The following is a 24,009-nucleotide window of genomic DNA, read 5'->3' as shown; positions in this document are numbered from 1 at the left end:
TATATTTATTATTAGCAGCACCATAAATCTGCCTCAGCAATGGAGGTGTGGAACCTGGTCCATTCAGACTTAACAACCACCCTCAGGATGCTGTTGAAGTTCTGCCGGACATAGAAGTTCAAGATGTCACGAAACGGGGCCTCTGCCTACATTCCCAGTGCATGCTCCTTATCTGTTTGGGCACGTCTCCACCTGAGTGTCCAAGACATACAGCCACCAATCCTACATCCTACAACCCATATCTCAACCTGAAGGTGCAGGGAAACAATCCGTTCATCAACCATGGAAAAGTGCTGAGCACTTGTTTTTACTGTATTTATGTTTGCTTGTTTCAATAAATCTCTAAATAACAGGAATATAAATAAAATAAAAACAACAGAAAAGTGCTCAAGACTAGGGATGGGTATTGTTTAGGTTTTATCGGATACCAGTGCCAAACCGGTACTTTTGAAACGGTGCCGGTGCTTAAACGGTGCTCAAACCGGTGCTTAAAGAATGGAGAACACAAAATTGGTCCAAAAACCTCTCATGTTCAGCTGTTTTTTTTTTTTTTTAAAAGATAACAATGTTTCTTTCTTTCAATCTTTTCTGCAGCTATGGGGCATATATGGTATCACTCTTGGCTGGAAGCAGCTTAATCAATGGAAAAAACACAAACTTTGTCCAAAAACCTCTCATGTTTAACTGTTTTCCACTTTTTCTTTGGTCATTTTAGCCTTTTTGTCCAGGGTGAAGGGAGTATCTGCCATCAAACAAGAAGACAGCCGCATGTAGCTATGATGGTGTTTGCTAGTTCACCTTACATGCATTAATGTAATAACGTGGTTAGCCTACTCAACGTAAATTACACACGAACAACATTAAGCTACTCACGCAGAGAAGAACGGCTGCTGCTGCATCATCATCCTCATCATTTCTGCTACACTGGCAGGGCTAGGGGCCAGGACTCTCCTCTTCGGGTTTTTGGGGGATGTTGCTAACTCCGGGTCGATAACAGGCACCACACCCGCAGTAGATGTGCTCGGTGTGAGGTCTCGCAGCAAGCTATCAAATACGGCGCATTTCTCGGCTTTAAAAAAAACGCTATGCGTCGCCAGGTGTTTCATCAGATTTGAGGTGTTACCTCCTTTGACAGTATCACAGTAGCAGCTTAAAGCACTTGTTGCAGCTGCTGAGTTTGCATATTTTGCTGTGAAGTACAGCCAAACTTTGACGCTTCGCTTTGGACATTTTTAATCTGTAGCTCTGCTCTAAAAGAACGTACGCACCTGGACCCGCCTACTATCCTCGGAAACGTAAAATGATTGGCTAGAATCTAAAGTGTATCACAGCTCAGGAAAAATAAAGCACCGAAATGTGCGCTGCTTTTCGGTCTGGTTACTACCGTTTACGTCAGAACCGGTGCCGGTACCGGTACTGGTGGCACCGGATACCGGTACCCATCCCTACTCAAGACTTTCATAGTACTGTATTTCTTCTTCATTTTACATAATAATTCTCTTTTTGAATATTCCTGAATCAAGCATATTTGATCATTCCAGGTTTACATGAAACCAGGACAGATTCTCAATGTGGTCTCATTCTTCTGAACTCTACTGTATGCGACGTGAAACATATTTTTACTAAATCTATCACATGTGGACCATGGATGTTTCCTACCTCTCAACATAGATGCTTTTGTTGGTTCCCAGAAGGAAGAGGCTGTTAAGGATTCTGTAGCAGGAAACCTGGACATCACCCACTGAGGCAAGAGAGACAAAACTTGTAGGTAAACTGACATCATCGTCCAGATGAAACGTGAAGTTTTCACTTACAAATGAGGTCTTCTCCAAACATGTTCTGTCCGATGTGTTCAAACAGTGAGGAGAGGACGGGGAGCAGGGCGAAGGTGGTGTAGTTGATGATCTGAGTCGCTCCTCGTGGTTGGTCCCTGCTGTGAGTGAACTGACCGAGCTTCAGGTTCTCCTGAGTCTTCTCAAGATCCTTCGCTGCGCTGTCGAAGTATGACCGTAAAGCCGCCTTCACTGACTCCAGGCCCGTCTTCATCACTGTCCTGATAGAGTTACATTAATATCTTGACAAGAGATGTTCTTTTTTCAAACACGAAAAAAGCACTTTGAGAAAATATGGGCGCATTCAACCAGTCTGATAACTACGGGGCAATTTTACCAGTATTTGCTAGTAAATATTATTCATTCAAAGCTGTCAGGATTTTACTGAGTTTCCAACTAAATGGTGTTGATGATTATTTTTGTGAGAGGCCTCGTTAAACTTTTAGAGAGGAGAGTCACACAATGAAACATAATTATCTGAGGTAAGAATTCACTGTTATACACATAATGATTATCCTTTATCAGTCTGAATTTTCATGATGTTTCCAGACAGAAACACATCCATCAAACCTGTGCTTACAGCTATACTGTGTTCTTAGATTCTTTTTAATCTTTTTAATCTTGTTATTTCAGTCAGCTATAATTTGAAATGATGGGTTTTATCACTTGCATTGAGAACTAAACTTTGTAGTCTAGGCTTACTTATGTAAGTTTGTATTTTATGGCATTCATTGACTCGGATTTCTGTCAAACACCTGTTAACTAAATTTCTGGGGGTAATAACAGATGAAAAACTTAACTGGAGAGCTCACGTAAGATATATTCATTCCAAAGTATCACGTAGCATTGCAATACTAAACAGGTATTCGACAGAACATCACTTCCTATTCTATACTGTTCACTGGTTTCACCATACTTAAGCTATTGTGCAGAGGTCTGGGGCAATAACTATAAAACCACATTACATTCACTTTTTACTCTTCAAAATAAAAGCAATTCGAATCATCCACAGTGCAGGTTATAGGAACATACAAACTCACTATTTTTGCACTGAAATATTGAAAATTGACGATCTAGTGAAATTCCAAACAGCACAAATTCTATTCAAAGCAAAAAATAAAGAACTGCCAGGAAATATTCAGAGTATGTTTCTTTTGAAAGAAGGAAGTTATAATTTAAGGGGTTTTTGTAACTTCAAAACAATAAAGGTTCGTACTACAAGAAAAGGCTTTTGTGTTTCTGTTCATGGAGTGTTACTATGGAACAGTCTGAATATGGAATTAAAGCAACGTCCAAACATAAAACTGTTCAAAAAGAGTTATAAAAATATGATCTTCTCGAACTATAAAGAAAAGGAAAATATTTAAATTAAGTGAATGTCTCTATTTAAAAAAACAAACAAACAAAAAAAAACTCATGATGTGATATTATAGTATATAGTACATTAGAAATCTGTTCACTATTTTTATTACAAATTATATCAGTAAGGAAGCTGACTAAATATTAACTGATAATTTATGGCAAAGGGGTGGGATTAAATAAGTGTTTACTTCTTCCCTTTCAACATGTAAATTAATCAGAACGTTTTTTTTTTTATGTAGTTTGTATAGTATTTTTCTCTCTCTTATTTTCTTTTCTAAATGTACTTGTATATTGTTCACATGTTGAAATAAATTACCAAATCAAATCAAACTAAACTTTGGTCTCCTGGCTGATACACTAGTTTGTTATTACGTCTCTGCCCTTCAAACCCAGACTTTACCACTGTGTTTAAAAGAGGACTGCTATCTCCTGACAGCTAATATTGCAGCTTATATTAACGACTACCACACTCAGTGTAGTTCATACTGCTTTGGGTTAAAGTCACTGATTCCTTTTCTCTGTGGTACTTATTTTGGAAAATCTGCGTTGATTCATGTTAATTTTTCTGTATTTGTTCTTTTGCTTTATTCATTTATGTTTTTCCATAGAAAGCTGAAAGCATTCCCGTCACTCATCATCATGAGGTCACAACTGGTCACATTTTTACCTGGCATCCAGGCTTTGTCCCAGTATCTGCAGACAGTTGACGATGGAAGTGGCATTGTTCCCTGGTGAGAGAATTAGCTGTGAAACTCACATCATGGAGCACAAAGGCTTCACACAGCATTTGTCTTGAATGTGACATTTTTAGCACAAAACCACACGTACACAACAACTGTTATGTTATGTTGAGGAAAATGATGTTCCTTGGAAAAACAATAAATAAACAATTATAAAATAAAGTTTATGTTAAGTGGAAATGTTACACTTGCTACTTTTACCCTGTCATCAGTGGCTGATAGCAAAGGCCATTAAATATCAGAATAACTGATATTCTAACAGCTTTTGCTTTACATGCAACTAATAATTATCTTTCATTTTTGACATTATGTTTCTAAAGTGCCCATTTTTGAGTCTGAAGCAATGGAACATCGTTTTCCTGTGAGGACGCAGTGATTTATACACCCACAATACCATGCATGCACACACACTTAGGGATGCCACGACAACTCATACTTTGCTACCAAGTCACTGGTAGAAAAACTAGATAGTATTGGTATTTTGCATTGGAGGAAAGAAAAGTCTGTTCAGTCTGTCACTGTATGTGTGAGTGGTATCATATTTATTATTAAAGTATACAGGCTCAAACTTTCTGGTATCGTGACATCCCTGCAGACACCTGCACCAATTACAAGTTAGCTTATGAAGCTCCCGTCTGATATATTTAAAAGTAAACTGCAGTAGAAGTGCTATGTATCAAAATACAGTCAGTCAGAAAAACGTTTCCATAGGACTCCATGCAGTCCTGTATAAAACTGAGTACACAAGTAATAATTCAACAGGAATTAATGGGTAAGTAGCCAGATGTCCTTCAAATGCACTTCAATTATTGCCAATTAGCAAATGTGACCCTTTTTTTGCAGTTTGCTCATCTGGATCCCTGATGTGTTAACATCAGGCCATAATCTTCCCAGGACTCTTAAAGTCAGACTGTAACAGTGCTCAGAGGAATTGCTGAAAAGACATAAGCTACAGCTCAGACTGACGACTGATCGTCTCAGTTAGCATGTTAAATATTACCTTTCATGACAGCACAGTTAGAAATAGAGGAGTAAGCCTCCTCTATTTAAAAAGACCAGGACAACATGTTTAGGTTTATGTAAAGTTCAATCTGAACAAAGAATACAAAGAACAAAGATGTCACAAGACTTCTGGGATTGGTGATGGGCTTGTGTTGCAGCCGCAGGAGCTGGGCACCTCGCAGTCACTGAGCTGACAGTGAACCTCTCTGCATATCTAAGTATTCTGGACTCATATGTGAAAAGAAAACAATCAAGGTGCCAAACATGAAGCCAACTGATATACTTGATACAGCTATTCATGAATAAATACCTGCAAATCTTAAAGAATTGACACAACATTGTAAAGGAGACTGGGCCAGAACTCTTTCACAACAACATAAGAGACTGAAAAACTCACATAGAAAACCAAAACTACAGCAATGCTGCTAAAGGTGTTTTTCCAATTAACTGAATCATGAGGTGTACTTAGTTTTTCACAAGGCTGCATAGTGAAAATAAACTCTTGCAAATGTTTCCACTATTCAAAAAGTCTAAATGTGTTGGTAACATGCCAGGATAAACCACAACGTGCCATCAAAAACAGGAAACAGACAGCAAGCTAATAAACACAGTTGCAGTTTTCCATCTTTTAAGAAAATTGACTTAAAAATCAAATATTTTATCTTTAGGGAGTTAACTCGAATGTTTACACTGTCCTTACCAAACAAGGATATCCTATGTCTGACAAGAACTCCCAGTTTGCAGAAAAGACTGAAAAGATTTAATGGAAGATGAGAAGAAGAGGCAGAGTGGAAGAAGACAAAAGAGGAAGACAAAAGTGTGAGGCAATCAAATGAGAGGAACACAGAGGAAAGAGCCCATAGGACCAGACATTCAATATTTAGGCAATAAGACATTCTCATGTTTTATTCCTTTCAACAATATGCCTGACGTTTTACTGTAATGCTGGCCATGCTCACCTGGTCACCATTTCCTTCTCCTTGTTAGAGGCATGGCCACCACTGCTGATGGGATGGATGGCCGTGGACAAGAAGTACAGCCTGTGGTTTTTAAAGTACTGATCCACCAACGGCAGGACGACCTAGGAGTGAGACATGAAGCCTCGGAGCTTGTCAATCATATTGATTTTAGTCTCCAGAAACTTTTTGGGTCAGTTTTAATAAAATACATAACTCTCTATACATGGAACACTTTGAGCATTATCAGGTGCCAAACTAAGTGGAGATATCATCTGAATTTGAGGAGCGGGACCACTCCTCCTTCACGCCCCCTCTGGCCTCAGGCTATAAAAACCCCCCTTCTCCAAAACCTGCTGTTCTCATTTTCATGCCCGGCCCGAGAGCCGTCGCCAGTCCCCTTCAAGGCCAAACCGCAGCACTATTCACATTTCCTCATCCCTCATCGCCCATCGTTACCAAGGATGTGGTCCCTGGTAGTGAAATATTCTATTTTTGAGTTAATTATTAGCACACTTTTCAGTAAATTACCTGCAAAAATTTAGTAACTAATGATTTTTATGTTCATTGCTCTTCCCCTAAAATTCTGCACTACAGATACAACGTCACATCATCAAGAACTGTGTCCATGCCTTCACTGTCCTGTCACTGTGCCTCTTTAGCTAACCATTACAGAGGATTTTGAACAGGCACAAACCAGGAAAAGCCTGAAATTTACACATTTTGCTTTGAGTTATGTGGAACGCACATTGTCAGTCAAATGCTTATTCTGCTCTGTGTCAATTTGGAAGAAGAGATCATAATTATTTGCAGTTCTAGTCAACCTGATAACTTGAATTCTGTTGCTGATTACAAAAAACTAAATCTAATATCCATCCATCCATTCGCTTCCACTTATCCTTTTCAGGGTCGCGGGGGGCACTGGAGCCTATCCCAGCTGTCATAGGGCAAGAGGCGGGGTAAACCCTGGACAGATCGCCAGTCTGTCGCAGGGCCAACACACAGAGACAGACAACCATTCACACTCACATTCACTCGCACATTCACACCTAGTGGCAATTTGGATTATCCAATTAACCTATCCCCACAAGCTGCATGTCTTTGGACGGTGGGAGGAAGCCGGAGTACCTGGAGGGAACCCACGCAAACACGGGGAGAACATGCAAACTCCACACAGAAAGACCCCGGCCTGATGGTGGAATTGAACTCAGGACCTTCTTGCTGTGCGGCAACAGTGCTAACCACCGTGCTGCCTAAATCTAATATATAAACTTAATAAAACAAAACAACAAAAATCAGTGTATAGTCAAAAAAAATTTCATCACCTTTCCAAAGAACTTGATCTGCTGCTCATGAGGAATCTTCTCTCCCTTTGGTCGTGTTCCCACATCTACAACAGACACAATACAGTGAGTATGGATGATGAATTTAAGTTGTGGAAAATATAAAAACATAATTTTTTTTATGCAAACACTTCACTAAATAATAATATTTTTCTTTTTTTTTTTTTACATTTGCATTATCTTGCATAGTATTTGAAATTCCTCTAAGCCATAGAACAAGGCTAAACTCTGTGCGAGCAGCTGTGTAGCCATGAGCTTGAAATCTGAGGGACTAACAGGACTCGACTGGTATTTAAGTTGTTATTTTCTATGCTTGAACACATGAACACATTCATTAAGTGCTATCCTCACTATACTTTAACCCTTTTCTGTAGCACACACATGCAAACTGATGGGTGGATTTGGGGTTCAGTATTATGTTTAGGGACACTTTAAAATAAGAACTGGAGGAGAGAAGCCACTCTACCTCTGAGCCACTCAGAGGTGTTTCTAGAGTTTTTACCACTGGGTTGCATAAGGAGTCCAATGAACAGTCAGGTAACAGGGCACAAGAGAAATCTGATAATTCTATAATCATGTTATGAATTAAATTCAGAAATGAACACTAAACCAATTTCTTCAACTGGTTCAGCAGGTTTAGTTCACAGTCCAGTGGTGCCTCATCCACACACCCTCACTACCTTCTCTGATTTTGCCTTCCTACCATTCTTCCCTCCAAGTGAGCTCTGAAGATCTGATCCCCACACATCTGACAAACATCCCCCGCTTGACTGTGACAACAGCTTGAGAAACCACACAGTGTATTGATGCGTGTGCAATCATCCCTGTAAAGTTGATTTTGTTCATCTGGACGTTTTCAGAGGGAGAAACATTTCATCCAACTGACTTCATCAGGTTCAACTTACTGCAGGTTTCCCAACCTTTTAAACAGTAGATCTGCATAATGACTGACACTAGCACCACTGGCTAACAATGGGTTGTGAGGTCAGTTTCATGGTCATTAATATGCAAATGATCAATGACCATGAGTACCATTCACAGAGAGTTGGAGAATGGCTGCAATCACAGCATTGTAAGATGGTGAAAGATGTACCCTTAGGCTTCCTCCTGGATTCAGAGATGGTCTTTCCTTTTTGTAAATGGCTCCTTGACCTCCCTGGAGGAACACTGGTTTGGGCAGGGCAGATAAACCAATGGTCTCGTATAAGGTTACGTCTCTCTTTAGTTGTGTTGCAGCCACTGAAGCAGTGGAGGTAGTTTGTAAGAGATTGACCCCAACCTCAGCAACAGGGTCACTCTCAGCACCAACCAAGTATGTTTGCTTTTGGAACTGTGTCTTCATGCAAGAGTCAGTACTACAGGCAGAAACATGGGGTGCCATGGGTTCCCCTGTTTCACCCGTTGTGACCAACGTTTATATGGAAGAAGTGGAAAAGAGGGCTTTGCTATCCTACCCTGGAACACCACCAAGTCATTGGTTCAGGTCTGTGGATGACACCTGGGTGAAAATCAAATCTCAGGATGTACCACAGTCCACTCATGTTCACCAGAGAGGATATAAAAAGTGGCAGGTTAGCCTTCTTAGACTGTGAGATTTCCATCAGTAATGGGGGACATCTGAAAGCTGACGTGTACCGTAAACCTACACATACGGATCAGTATCTAAGGTTTGACTCTCATCATCCACTGGAGCACAAACTGGGCGTCACCAGGATGCTACAACACAGAGCGAACACCATCCCCACTGACACAGCAGCCAGGGAGGCAGAAGAACATCAAGAAGGCCCTGAGTAAATGTGGTTATCCCAGCTGGACTTTTGTCAAAGCTGGGAAGGCTCCAAAAGAAAGCTCCAGCCGATCCAGGAGAGAAGGACAACCGCTGACTAAGCGAAAACCTGTAGTGATCCCATATGTGTCAGGAGTATCGGAACAGTTGAGACGCATTTACGCTGTTAAGTGCCAGGAGGATTGCCGGGAAAACCAAACAACCTCTGGATAAGCGGATGGCACAACACAGCAGAACCACCTCGTCAGGCCAGGACTCTGCAGCCTATTTACACCTACAGGCCAGTGGACACTCTTTCAATGATGAGGATGTTCACATCCGGGACAGGGAGGAAAAATATAGAGAAATTTTCAGCATACCACCGTCTTGTCATGTCCACTGTCTTATAGATTACTTACTACCTTACAAACAGGTTGCAACTCTGTCTGCATACAAAACCCAGCCCGACATCTAACCAGGTAAAAACTCCAAATAAAAAAGGGTCATAATGTTATATCAGTGCTATAACAACACCATGCCTTCACGTTTCCTAGTGTGAAAAACAAAAGAGAAAAATCTGGGAATGTCTCAGAGCAAGACCCCAAGACTGTTTTAGCCTCCAGTGACAATTTAGTATCTAAAGAGAGAGCTACCTCCACAACCTTCATCAAAGCATTGTACTTGGCAAAATATGCAAAAAACAAAAAACGCTTCTGCTAAAAGAGGACGACAAACTTGTTTCACCGAATGAAGCAAAAGTATCATGGTTGTTGTATCATGGACAACAACCAGGTTGGTGACGTAAACAAGTGGCTCTTACAGGCATGAGAAGATTCTTACCAAACTCCATCATGTGTTGGTGTGCCTGGTCCACGTAGGTGATGATCTGCTGGAGGAAGGTGTAGGCAAATCGTTTCTCTATGGCAGGAGTGTCCAGCTCCTGTGACTGCACACCTCTGGAATCAGCACAAAGGATATTTTCCTTTTATTTGCATTTCTCAACTTTTTTTAAATGTGTTGTACACTGCTTTTGTTAAGTTAAATCAAATCCACACTCCAGCGCTGGACTACACACACTAATGTTGTATTTTCTGAGTTTTAGAAAAATTGAACTTTTATGAAATTGATCATCTAATCTGAAAACAAACGCCAAAGACAAACTGATTCAAATATAGTTGGACCAACCTGGACACAATGTAACCATTGATTTGGAGGAACTTAAGGATATCTTGTGCTTTTTCTCTGTCTTTGGATTTTTCTTTGGCAGTCAATGTGTCGTAAGGAACCAGCAGTGGGTGGTTTCCTCCACCTGGAACAGAGCAGCAGGGCGGAGAAGAAAGATAACAGACTGTGACAGCACTTAACTATGTGACATCTTAACATCTACCAGGTTACTGGTGGTCCATCACAACTTTGAGATCGAATTTATTCAAAACACCTAAATGCAATTCAAAAAGTGATAATAAAATCCGGTAAAGTAAGCACCAATCCAAAGGAAATTAATACTTGTTTTACCAAATTCTATAAAGATCTGTATTCGAGTAAAATTAAACCCTCTCAGAGTGATTTTAGCAACTTCTTTGATCAATTATCTATTCCCCAATTAGATGAAACCCTGAGAGATGAAATTGATTCCCCTATCTCCGAAAAACATCTTTTAAGAACAATCCAAGCCTTACCACTTGGAAAGACAGCTGGCCCGGAAGCCTTTCAAAATAAAATGACTCCTCTCATGCTGAGGATGATAAATGACTCCGTTAAAAATAAAAGGTTACCAACTTCACTTTACGAGGCAAATATTTGTTTGCTTCACAAAACTGGAAAGGAGGAAGGCGACCCAGCAAATTATAGACCCATTGCTCTTTTCAATTGTGATCATAAAATCATAACCAAAGCCTCAGCTACAAGATTGAGCAAACATATTTCAACAATTATTCATCCTAATCAAACAGGATTTATTCCTGGTAGATGGTCATTTAATAATGTCCGTTTATTATTAAATACAATTTACTCAGGTTATGGAAAAGAGGCTAAAACAGCAGGACTTTCTCTGGATGCCCAAAAAGCGTTTGAGCAGATTGAATGGTCTTATATATTTGAGACTCTAAAACAATTTGGTTTTGGGGAATGTTTTAGGGATTGCATTAAAATGATTTATGTGTCCGGTGTCCTGCATTCTCACTAACGCAGATAAATCCTCCCCCTTTCAATTACAGCGTGGAGTGAGACAGGGGGATCCCCTCTCACCGCTTCTTTTTGATATAGCTCTGGAGCCCCTTGCCATTAACATAAGAAACCACCCTGGTATACAGGGAGTTACATTTGGGAATGTTGAAAGTCTTGTTAATATGTATGCAGATGATTTATTGATCTGCCTTTCCGAACCAGAAATTTCATTCTCTAATCTTTTAAATTGCATTAAACACTTTGGGAAATTATCTGGATATATGATCAATTGGGACAAATCTGAATTATAATAACAGATAATCTATGCCCACAGTTTCTCAGCTCACTCCCATTCAAATTAGTGACTATATCTTTTACCTACCTTGGCCTTAAGATCTCTAAAAACTCCTCTATAAATTGAATTTCTTGGAAATGCTGTACAAGCTCAAAGACGATATTAGAAAATGGAAACTGCTTCCTCGGTCTCTGATTGGTCGAATAAATGCAGTTGGTGTCTTTGCCACGATTTTTATATCTTTTTCAAAACCTTCATATTTATTTGCCACTTAAGCAGCTTTTAAGCAGCTTGATTCATTGATTCTTTCTTTCATTTGGGCAGGAAAACCCTCGGATATCCAAGGCTCATCTTCAAAAAAATACTTCCAGTGGGGGGTTGGGTCTCCCTGAGTTTAGACATTATTACTGGGCAGCAAATTCAAGAGCTCTATTGCACTGGGAGTGAGGTCCACCTACTGATTATTGTTATAAGCTTCCTGTCTGACTCCAGGTAGAGGCAGCAACAGTATCTGAAGCCTCATTACTGGTCTTATTGTTTTCTAACACGGGTTCTTCTAATAATTCGATCAGTCGTAATTTTGTTGTTAAACAGTCCTTAAAGATATTAAGTCACATTAGGAAATCTCTTAAACTACCAGACTTCTCAGTTAGAATGCCGATAATACATAACTACGTGTTTAAAGCAGGTAAAATGGAGAGGGTGTTTTTAGAATGATGGGGGAAAAGGGATTTCAGTTACCTCAATCACATTTTTTTTGTTATCTTCAAATAAGGAATTTTGTTCAACGAAACTTTTCAAACTTTCCACTGAAGCCACTAAGTCATACTGATATAATTCGGAAAGCAGATTTTAAACATCTGATATCTCAGTTTGTGAAGTGCTTTACAATCCCAGCTGATTCTGATCAAATTAAGACATTCATGGGCTGAAGACCTCGGTGTTCCCGTCTGAGGACCAGCGGTCAAACTGTTTGTCCAACATTCAGAAAGGCTCAATAAACGCCAGATATAAACTAATCCAGTTTAAAGTCATTCACAGATGACACTTTTCTAAACTTAAACTTAACCGGATCTATAATTCTGTATCCCCCGTATGTGACAGATGTAATATCGGTGGAGGTTTCCTTGCACATCTATTTTGGCATTGCCCTGTCTTGAAAGCTTTTTGGAGCCAGATTTTTTACGTGGTTTTCAAACCAATTTAGGAAAAAAGTACCGCTTGATGGTACACTGGCTATACTTGGATCATTTGCATCAATCGAATCTTTTTCCTTTTCACAAAAACAGATAATTACAATGGGTATGCTGGCTGCAAAGAAACTTATTCTTTTACAGTGGCGGTCTTCTTCGGCAGAGATGGGCAGTAACGCGTTACTGTAATCTGATTACTTTTTTCAAGTAACGAGTAAAGTAAGGGATTACCATTGCAAAAACGGTAATTAGATTACCGTTACTTTCCCGTAGGAACGCTGCGTTACTGCGTTACTAAAACCGTGAGTTTTTTGCGAGAATGTCTCATGACAGTGACGTAAGCGAGTGCAACGTTTGTGACAACAGCTGTGTGCAGATCAACTATGGATCATATATCGAGTGCAGAGAGTATGAGCGTGCAGCGTTTAAAGCGTGGAAGTACTGACCTTACTTTGAGTTTGATTCCATAAAAAGTGACAAAAACATTAGTGTCCGTTGTGCGTGGGAAGAAAACTTCTTTTTACAGCCAAAAAACCCCTAAACTTCCAAACAAGCAGCGAGTAGCTACGACGTAATGGGAAACTCACAGAGAAACTCGCGGATTCTTCCACTGACCGCTGCACACCTGCACCAGGGTAACCCTCCGCCTACCCTACTCCTGCTTTACAGGTGAAAATAGAGCAACAGGACCTAGTCTTTGACTTTATTTATTTTCTGCTGTGTTTTACTTGCATCTATTTGAAAGACTGAGTGTAAACACAAAAAAAAAAAAATATATATATATATATTTTTTATGCGCTGGAATGTGCAGAAAATAGGTTTAAATGTTAAACTAATTTCTTCCAGTCAGAATGTTGCAGATAATTAAATGTTTGCTTGATGCATAAAGTTAAAAGATTAAAACTAATAAAACAAGTTTTAAAAAGAGACTTTTCCATTTGATTATGATGTATGATGAATTATGTAGAAAAAGTATAATTGGGCTGAAAGATCTGTCGCTTTATCACCTACTCAGGTTGTAAATCGTGTTTTTAAAAAGTAACTAAGTAACTAAGTAACTAAGTAATTAATTACTTTTGAAAATAAGTAATCAGTAAAGTAACGGGAAGTAATCAGTAATTAGTTATTGATTACTTTAACTTGACCAACACTGTTCTTCGCCCCGTCTTTTAACAGGTGGCTTAATGAGATGGTGTCTGTGGCCCGAGTGGAGCAGATAAGATTTGATAGAAAGGGGAAACTGGCAAGTTTTTGTACGATTTGGCAGCCATTTCTAGAATTCTTAAAAATTAATGCGTGAATTTTCTTATTTTATTTTACTCTTTATTTAGTTAATATTGTTATAATGTTTTCTTCTTCTTTTTTTCTCCTTTTTCTTTTTTCATGCTTATAAGTTCACAAATGCTAAATGTAGTAAATGTCCTCAGGTGAATCTGTATAAGCATGCTGTGTTTAATTTAAAAGCAAAAAATAAAATAATTAATAACAAAACACCAAAATGGACAAGCTTCTAACAGAAAAACTGCCAAAATGATTGTATGGCACTTCAGTTAATATGCAACAAAAATCAAAGGGTTGGGTAAAGTTGCTATAACAGCAACTGTAAAGCAGACGTGGGGAAATGGTATTGATCTCCTAAACAGCACTTCACAGAATTCCATCTGTTTTATTTTTACAGGCTATGCATAAAAAAGAAGTCAAGCTTTCTGTGTTGTCTGTTTGTGATGGCAGAGAAACAAGGAACACCCTGTTTGTGTGTTTCCTGTGTAAGATTTACCTCTGGCTTCCAGCTCCAGTTTCTTTTTCCTGGACCAGATATTATGATAATTCTCCGCAAGCAGCTCTGCCATTGACTGGAGAAGTAAATGTTTGACATGTGACTCTTTTACACTGCACTGATCAATTCATCCATCAATCAATCTGCATTATCAGCTCCCATGAGTAATCTGGCTTTGCATGCATTGTGTTCTTGTGAATAATTTACCTGCAGGTCTCTGGACAATGTCACGTTACTCATATCAGTGGGTCTTGGACTGAAAGCTGAAGCTCCTTCAAAAGAAAGCTGTTGGAGATTGAACACACAGCATTATATATGATGTCACCTTTCCCTTTGATCCATAATGAGTACCTCGGGAACAAATGTAAGATTGGGTGGTGTTCATATACACCTGACTGGCCTGTGATATCCTTCTGGGCTTGTTGTGAAGGTTGACAGAGTCTCCCTCTCTGATCCTGTCAATGCTCCAACCCCATGAAAGCATGGTCTTCAGAGACTCTCTGATGGGCCAGCAGTATGTCTCTTTATCCTGCAAAGTCACACTTTACTTTCAGATGTGCTGCAAAAACCGAACATGCATGAACTCAGACACACCAACAAATGATCTTCTGCAGGATCATTTGATCACATGTCTGTTCCCACATCAGCTGATACATTTCCATTCATTCAATTAGTAAATCTCATTTGATAACTTTGCAGTTATTTATTTGTAAAAAATGTTTGGAATCATGTATGATTTTCGTTCCACTCCTCACGTGTGCACCACTTTGTGTTGGTCTTTCACCTGGAATTCCAGTAAAACTGATTCATGTTTGTGGCTGTAATGTGACAAAATGTGGGAAAGTTCAAGGGGGCCGAATACTTTTGCAAGCCACTGCAATTATTAAATAATAAAACTGATACGTTTCTCTTGTGCAACAAATATTATATAACACAATTGAGATGAAGTGTATGTAAATAAATATCTAAAGTTTATCTAAAAGAAAGAGAAGAGAAAAAAAACACTGGTGAAAAGTGGCAGCCCTCAGATATACCGATGGTATCATTTCAAAATCCTACATCACCTCGGTGTCTCATTCACAAGAATTTCAGAAAACTCACTTCGACCTTGAGGTCGAGGTCACTGAGATTTTATCTCCTCTGACATTTTTAGTAAATGCACCTGTAGTATCAATGTCAGAAAACTTAACCTCTCACCGTGAGCTCAGTGAGATTCAAACTCATCTCACATCTTTACCTGTGGCATCAATTAGAGGCTCCTACGTTTTTGAGTTACTGCATTCACAAACTTAGGTGTTCACGCTCAGCCACCATGACGACAACACCCTATCAGCCTTTTACTGCTAAGGAGTAAAAACTGACAGGTATGAGTATTTCACCAACTGTAAACACAGGTAGCTGTCCAGCCAGGAGAGCTACCTGTGATTCAATACAGATTCCTGCCATGCTGTTTTTCATCATTACTAAGCTTTCACAGATCCAAATATAGCATTCACACAAACTATACAAATCTTTTATAAAATATAGAAAGCTCACAACTTCCACAGAAAGATGTCTGCATGCAGACTACCTTTTCAGACAGGCTTTTGTATGGTTTCAGGAGTGGATGGTTCTTGCTGATTTCACACATCTGGTCTCCATATGACCAGCCGTTGGAAAACTACAAAATATAATTTCACATTTACAGATCAGATTTTACAGCAACCAAAAGCAGTTCTACAGGGTGGGCCATTTATATGGATACACCGTAATAACATGGGAATGGTTGGTGATATTAAAGTCCTGTTTGTGGCACGTGCAATGACCCGGTTACTGTGTTCACCAGATATCAACACAATTTCGATCCGCTCCTCACGTGTTAACCTCTTCGACATGTCAATGGCTGTGAACAAAGAGAAACTTGTAAATAACTCATGAAAGAATAAAGTTACGTTGAAACCAAGCACACCATTGTTTTTCTTGTGACATTAACAATAATTTTGATGTGTCACATGGCCCTCTTCCTATTGAAAAAACAAAAGTTGTATCCAAGATGGCCGACTTCTAAATGGCCACCATGGTCAACCCCATCTTGAGGAGTTTGCCCCCTCACATATACTAATGTGCCACAAACAGGACTTTAATATCACCTACCATTTCCATGTTATTACTGTGTATCCATATAAATGGCCCACCCTGTATTTTGCTACATTTCGTGATGACAACAAGAAACACTACGAAATTTTTAAAAAGCACACAAACATTTTCCCCTCAATGTTATTCAATGTTAGCAAGAAATATTTCTTTCTCTAAAAAAGTATCAGCAGAATAAACTGGTATATTGACATTTATGTTAATCATTAGCTTAAAGTATAGTATACCGTAAAGTTTGCCAAACAGCATACATATGAAACAGAGTGTTTTATATATTATCATTGGGTGCATTTGTTATCAGTGACTGTGAAAGACTGTTGATGTACCACACTGTTTTGGTCGTCATGGTGAGGGGAAAAACAGTATGATCAGGAAATACAACACAGAACAAGAATAAAAATCACACATACCTTTTCTATACACCACTTCTCATGGCTGTGCTCCGCATATCTGGTTATAAAACAATCCAGTTTCTCTGGAACAGTCACACTGTCAACGCGAGAAAAAACAAACCATTGCATTAGAAACAGAAATACAAAGATGAGAAAGTAGAAATCTGGATTTTTGTCCAGTGCCAGGAAATGACTGAAGGCACTCCAGTGGAGCATTATGGACTCCTGTATCAAAGACTGAATGTAAAATATACAGTTATGCTCATAACTTTTTTTATTATTTCAAATGTGTCAATCGCCAGACTGTACACTTAGGAATTTATCGTGCTACGTCTCTCAGCAGTCTAAAACACCAGTTTTAGTAACAAACTCTCAACTGCATACTTTTAAAAATGGGATTATTAACAGTAATGTAAAAACTAAAAGTTCCTCTGTAATTATTTTTTATTAAAAGAGAAAACACATTAATGACATTCATTAAGATGTACAGACAGGCAGAGATGGGGGACAGTGACTGTTTTTACAACAGCGTTCTGTAAAAACTTCCTGTCAATGATTCCTGAAATACCATTTACAAGTGTTAAAGACGGCATAGAGAGGATATCTGGGCTGGGGTTTGGAAGTTGTTGGCCTTGTTTGAACCTAATGTGTGACAAAAGAATCCACTGCCCTCTCTTACCTGTCTGTAAAAGTCCTGCAACGATTTATCAGAAATGCGCAGAGCACGGACGGAGAGTAAAATAAAGGTGGTTCACAGCAGGCAACTTACTGCATTATAAAATGATGCGATCCATACATTATTAGTAAAACTACTCTTAAGAGATCTACGTAACGCATTTAACAAATTGTGTTATTAAAGTGTTTCTGTCACGATCCTGGGTCTTATGACCCAGCATTTTGAGTTTTAGTTCATTTTGATGTTTATAGTTTATGTTTAAGCTCATTAGATTTCTATGTTCATTTGCTTATTATATTCCCCTTGTGTTTTCAACCCCTGTGAAGTCTCCCTTGCCCTTCGTGTGTTTCATGTCTGTGTGTCTTATGTTGTCATGTCTGCCTCTCATGTTTCCTGTTTTATTTTGAAGAGATCTCGTGTTTTTATATTATGGATTATGTTTTGAGTTCTTTGTTGTACTGTTTCTTGTTTCCCTAGATTTCAGTTATGGTTATCATAGGTTTAGTTCTTTGGCTTTGTAATATGGCTTCCCTGTGTTCAATGTTGTGTCTACTGTGACCATTTTGTACCATGTTTCTGGTCCCTATGTTCTGTCTTCTCAGTTGCTGTTAAGTTTGCATGTTTAGAGTTCAGTCAGTGTGTTTCCTGTTTTACTTTGAAGGTCCACGTCTCATGTGAGTGTTTGTGTTTTGCTTCCCTTGTCTCGTCCAGCCTGATTACTCCCAGCTGTGCTCTCCTTCTGTGTCTCATTCCCTCGTTATCCCTCTGTGTATTTAAGCCCTGTGTTTCTCTTTGTCAGTGTCGTAGTCTCCCTCATGGCTGTGTTTCCCTGTGTGTTAGTTATCCATGTCCCAGTTTAGTTTAGTTATATTTTTAGTGCCATTCTGTAATAAAGCAGTTTTTTGAGTTTAATTCCGGTGTGGTGAGTTTTGCGTTTGGGTCCTTCTCCTGCCTGGATACAGCCGAAACATGACAGTTTCTTTATTTATTCGTTGTCAGGATTCCGACAGTTCTTTCCAATAAATTGTGGTTTATTCTCTACATTCAGGTTGAGAGTCATATGATGATGATGATGAAGCTTTGATGGCACAATCCCAAGAAAGATATGGAAAAGTATAAAATAAGTAACAGCTGTTAATAATCTCCTGATTCCAGAGTTGGAAAACGCTGTTTGTATAATCGCTCATTAAGACCAGTAGCAGGTGGAGTTTTCTCACCTATAACTAAATAAATACATGCTGCAGGTTGGACACTTATTTGTGGGATGTGAAGCATTTATTGACTGCAAAATCTTTGAACCTGAGTATTGACATGAATTGCAAAGGTGAAATACCACGATTAGTGACAGACAGCTTGAATAAGCAGCCAGGACTGTGATCATTACCATTATGACTGTTCATTTATTGGAAGTTTAACTGGCTCCTTCAGCAGCAGTTCACTGACCTTATTTAATCATCAGAAAAATTAAAATAAAGTGCCAAATATTTCTGGCAGACAACACACACACACACACATACATATTGTTGTGCAGTTGGGGCATGTTTAAATTAAAATTGAACATGAACTACTGCATTGATTTAGTAACTGAAAGGTTAGACACTTTTTTGAGGGACAGCCACCGTCTCTGTTGTTGCATTTGGAGTGTCCATTTCACAGGTAATGTTATAAGAGGAGTCAGACAAATGTGATTTCACCAGTACTGCCAAACGTAACTATCTGTGATGGCGCTATGACTGTTCGTTTATTAGCAAAGCCAATGCATACAGTAACTGGCTGGAATGCCCACACGTGTACAGTAGATGCTCTGGTTCCCTCTCCTGCAGTACAGTAGTGTTTCACTGACACCTATAAATTTTCATCATTAAAAGCATCATTACATTGTTACTGCTGTCATGGTGCTCTCTGTCTGACCTTTTGTAATTCTAAAAATATACTTTTCTCTTACAGGACCAACCAATCATCAACTTTTGCTTAAAATTTGATTTTCATGTTTTAATTAAAAGAAGACATTGCCGTGCCATGCTTTCATGTCCAGTAACATTACTGAGGAATAACCCAAGAATGCAAGCATCACTTTTTGCTTTGTATCTTGCTTACTCAGTGTGCACAACCTCTGTAAATAAATGGACTTCCATTAGCACTGCGCCCCCTGGATGATGCACAAGACATTACACTGTTTACATTACAATGCTGCTTGGCCATCAGGCAGGAATCCACCAGGTATCTGTCATCGTCCTGTCAGGAATGAGGTGGTTATTTTAAGCGGCTGTGTCTGTACCTCACGTGTTTGAGGCTTGGCCAGATGTTGAGGAGGGTTTTGTCCTAACCCAGAAAATAATTCTGTGATCAGAGACATTTGGTGTTGCTGAGCTAACCAGTGAATTCCTTCTTTTTAATAATGTAAAAAATTGTTGTTTTGCCACTTCTAAAATTCTTCCAATCTCTCTCATATGTTTATTTTAGTTTTTCAACCTGAAGTCCTGTTTGGTAGCTTATTCACTCTTAATACTAACTTGGGCTCTGCCGATTTAGAAATTACAGAGAGCCCCTGTTATCACCAAATGCAAGTTTGCTACCCAAATCAATCCCTGGCTCCTCATATTTGAGGAGCCTGGGATAATTATTCTATTAACCTCTGTCTCTCTTCCACAGCATGTCTTTTATCCTGTCTTCCTTCTCTCACCCCAACCAATCACAGCAGATGGCCCCGCCCCTCCCTGAGCCTGGTTCTGCCGGAGGTTTCTTCCTGTTAAAAGGGAGTTTTTCCTTCCCACTGTCGCCAAAGTGCTTGCTCATAGGGGGTCATATGATTGTTGGGTTTTTCTCTGTATCTATGAAGCGCTTGAGGTGACTTTTGTTGTGATTTGGCGCTATATAAATAAAATTGAATTGAATTGAATTGAATTTGGATGTTGACATGTGCCTGGGGAGGATACTGAACCCTAGTTAAGTGTAAGCATGTGTGTGTTTCTTAAATAAAGAATGTGAGATAAATAGTGTGTGTGTGAGCGAGTTTGAAGTGGCTTGTTCAGAGTAGAAGAGCATTTAAACCTTTAAAAAAGGGGGAATCTGCATAAAAATGGCTTTGAACAGTTAATGCAATACTTTTGTTAACATCCTGCTTCAATTATATCATAATGATTGTTTGATTTAAAATGCACCATGTTGGTATACAAAGGCAAAACAACAAGACGTGTATCATTGTGCAAAGCATTCTAACCTGACTGTAAGCCAAACAAGTAAACGTGTTACAAAGAAGAAAAAGATGAACATACTTGGTGGTGTCTGCAGGCTGTGGTGTGAAGTTTCCTTCTGAGTCCATAGATGACTGTTTCTCCATCATGGCCATGTAGTTGGACTCCATATACTCTGGAGGAAGAGCTCCAGCCACAGCACTAAGACACGGCAGCGCCAGTTTAAATAGCTCCTGGTCGTACTGCTACATTACAACACATACACAGTATGTAAGTGTGCTGCTTCATACATTATTGAACATTGAAGGCTGTCTGTTTATCATTTGTTTAAAGCAAATAAACTTGGGGAATATTCAGAATCTGTCATGAGGGTGAAGTGAAGGTTGAAATAGAGAACTCCAAAGCAGGCACAGCAGATAAATTATGAGTTTTATTAAACAGTGAGTCCAAATAAAAGGCAGAAATCTATCCAGCGAAGATTAGAGAAACATAGGGAGAAGAGACGGGCAGGAGTGGGTATACTTGCTCCCTTGCTCCCTGCCTCCTCTTTCCCAATGGGCTTTACTTGGAGGATGAGAGGGATGCTTCTCTGCACCTTTTGGTCCGGATTGGTGTTTTTTTTTGCTAATGTGCATAATGAGAGGCCCAACATCCTTTTGGAATCATTGGGTGGTGTACGCACCATCTATGGACTCTATGGTGTTGCTGGTAGTAGGCAATGACGGTATAACTTGGAGAAGAGTGAGTGGGAGTGATAGCCTTGTTATGCTTGTCCATAGAAGTGCGGCCCGTGTGCATTTTTTGTGCTACCACTAGATGAGCCTCACCTTGTGGGACAGGGCATCAAATATTCCCCAGAACATTTTCCTAGAGAGGTGCAGCTCTTCATCTGACGCTACTCCAAAATTGCCCCAACCTCCAGCCAAACAGTAGTACTTCCAGCAACGCTCGTAGTGATTGGTCAACAGCTGAGAAGTCAAAAGCACATTAATTACCAGTCAATACATGACTGAAGCCAAATGAGTAAGTAAGGTGTTACTGTAATTCAATCATATTTTCCCATAACAACTTAATGCACTTAATCAGTCACAACATTAGTTACTAACCAAACAATTATACTGTTATTTGTGTTTCACGGATTTTACAGTTTTTCCACAAAGGGCTGGTGCGCATATTTTATAAATCTAATGGTAATTCGGTGTGTGCATTTGTTTTTTTTGCACTGGGTAAGAACATTTCTATGCTTCATCTGTGTGTTTTCAGTGGGAGAAACATCATCCGTGTGACGTCTTCAGTCTCAGCTGACTGCAGGTTTCCCCAACCTTATAAATATTTGCATAATGACTGAAACTTGCACCACTGAATGAACAATGACCAGTCAAGGAGGTCATTTACATAAAAAGGGAAAGACCATCTCTAAATCGAGGAGGGGGCCTAAGGGTACATCTGTGGCCATCTTACAACTGTCTGTGAATGGGACTCATGGTTGTTGATCAATGAGCTTTGATCAGTGGTTGTTGATCGATGGCCCTGAGAATTTGCATATTAAGGATCAAGGAACTGACCTCTCAGCCCATTGTTCCTTCAGTGGTGCTAGTTTCAGTCATTGTGCAAATTTACTGTTTATAATGTTGGGGAAACCTGCAGTCAGCTGTGTGTGAAGATGAACTGAATCAACCTTTTGGCATATTGATGAATGTTCCCCACTGCATGTATAAAAATACACACAGTTGAATGGTAATTATGTGTAATTATCGGAAGTGCCTCAATTCTATGCTTTATATGAACTAAAATGCCATATAACCATTTAGTGTAGTATTAAGTGGACACGCCCTGAAAAATAAAGGCATTAGACTACGTGTCCTTGGGGGGGTGAAAGCTGTAGACTCTCGCCCACCTTGCCTGGGAGAAAGTAGATAACAGGGAACCATCTTCTTGTGGAAAGTTACTGAAACAGGGTTGTTTTGACTACAATGAGAGAGCTGGTAATAATAATGGATTGCATTTATATAGCGCTTTTCAAGACCCTCAAAGCACTTTACAATTCCACTATTCATTCACACACTGGTGGAGGCAGCTACGGTTGTAGCCACAGCTGCCCTGGGGCAGACTGACAGAAGCGAGGCTGCCATATCGCGCCATCGGCCCCTCTGACCATCACCAGTAGGCGGTAGGGTAAAGTGTCTTGCCCAAGGACACAACGAACAGGACAGAGAGCCCAGGGATCGAACCGGCGAACTTCTGGTTACAGATACGCTTCCCAAATAGATTGCATTTTTAGACAACAACCTGAACACTGATTCCTATACATGCAAACTTTGTTTCTCACCTTTAGAGGCATCTTGGTGTGCTCATTAAGTAGAGGAACATCAAACACCAGCCTCCTGAGTAGGTGCTGCATCATTGAAGGCCTTAGCTTACTGTACGTTAAGAGGATACCATACGTTAGTGGAATGAACCATCGCTGATCAAGAATACAATCAAATACGATCTATAGCATGTGTTTTTAAAAAAGGGTAAACTAAATGCTAAATACTCATTAAAGGTTGACTCATATGTACATGTATGTCTTCATCTTACCCACAAACAGCAAGCAGACACTCCTCTATGGAGTCCCTCTGAGCTTTGGTGAGGCAGCAGCCTTTGGACAGGCGATAAACCGTATGAAGCAGGGAGTCAATTAGTGAGGCGAACGGCTCCGTCCCCGCAAACAGTGGCGCACATTTAGTCAGGAGAGGCAGCACTGCTGTACACAGATACCTGTTGAGTGCCAGTGCCATGTCTGTGGCACTCAGCGCAACCTAACACAAAGAAGGAGAGAGAAACAATAACAATGTAATAGAGAAACTACATGTGTGGCATGTACGTATGTTTTTATACCTCTGGGGGAATACTATACACAGTGAATGAAATGCGTAGTTGTGCCAGTAAGAAACAATATCAAAGGCTAAGTGTCATGTTCCCTGGGCCTTGGACCTATGGGCTTTGAGTTTTCTGGAGTTTTTCTGTTTTTTAGTAGTGATTAACTTTCTATTTTGGTTCTATTTTCTGTTGTGTTGACATTTATCCTTCTGTTGTTGGTTTCCTTGTTTATTGCTGGCTCCCTGTTTTTTGTGTGTGGTTCAGTCTTGACTCCTTGTTAGTTTACCTTTCCGTCTGTTTGTCAAATCTGTATTTCTGTTC

At 39.6% G+C, this 24,009-nt stretch overlaps 1 protein-coding gene across 1 annotated transcript in view; it reads right to left on the bottom strand.

Annotated features, from left to right (window-relative positions):
* Positions 1-24,009, bottom strand: part of ryr2a (ryanodine receptor 2a (cardiac)) — a 264,075-nt gene that overhangs the window by 89,656 nt on the left and 150,410 nt on the right. The window contains exons 53-69 of the mRNA XM_087845211.1: positions 23,407-23,627; positions 23,156-23,246; positions 21,654-21,794; positions 20,908-21,071; positions 16,975-17,053; positions 16,002-16,091; positions 14,823-14,960; positions 14,639-14,716; positions 14,432-14,507; positions 10,186-10,309; positions 9,841-9,956; positions 7,218-7,282; positions 5,896-6,017; positions 5,637-5,686; positions 3,862-3,922; positions 1,815-2,053; positions 1,660-1,741 (exon numbers count right to left, since the gene is read on the bottom strand). Of these exons, the coding sequence (XP_087701337.1) occupies positions 1,660-1,741; positions 1,815-2,053; positions 3,862-3,922; positions 5,637-5,686; positions 5,896-6,017; positions 7,218-7,282; positions 9,841-9,956; positions 10,186-10,309; positions 14,432-14,507; positions 14,639-14,716; positions 14,823-14,960; positions 16,002-16,091; positions 16,975-17,053; positions 20,908-21,071; positions 21,654-21,794; positions 23,156-23,246; positions 23,407-23,627 (1,937 nt within the window). The remainder of the gene's footprint in view (positions 1-1,659; positions 1,742-1,814; positions 2,054-3,861; positions 3,923-5,636; positions 5,687-5,895; positions 6,018-7,217; positions 7,283-9,840; positions 9,957-10,185; positions 10,310-14,431; positions 14,508-14,638; positions 14,717-14,822; positions 14,961-16,001; positions 16,092-16,974; positions 17,054-20,907; positions 21,072-21,653; positions 21,795-23,155; positions 23,247-23,406; positions 23,628-24,009) is intronic.

This window comes from Neolamprologus brichardi, chromosome 8 (assembly GCF_056152115.1).
Source record: "Neolamprologus brichardi isolate AB-2024 chromosome 8, ASM5615211v1, whole genome shotgun sequence".
In the NCBI taxonomy this organism is placed as follows: domain Eukaryota; kingdom Metazoa; phylum Chordata; class Actinopteri; order Cichliformes; family Cichlidae; genus Neolamprologus; species Neolamprologus brichardi.
The sequence above is the reverse complement of the archived record's forward strand: the minus strand, read 5'-3'. Positions and strand labels throughout refer to the sequence as shown.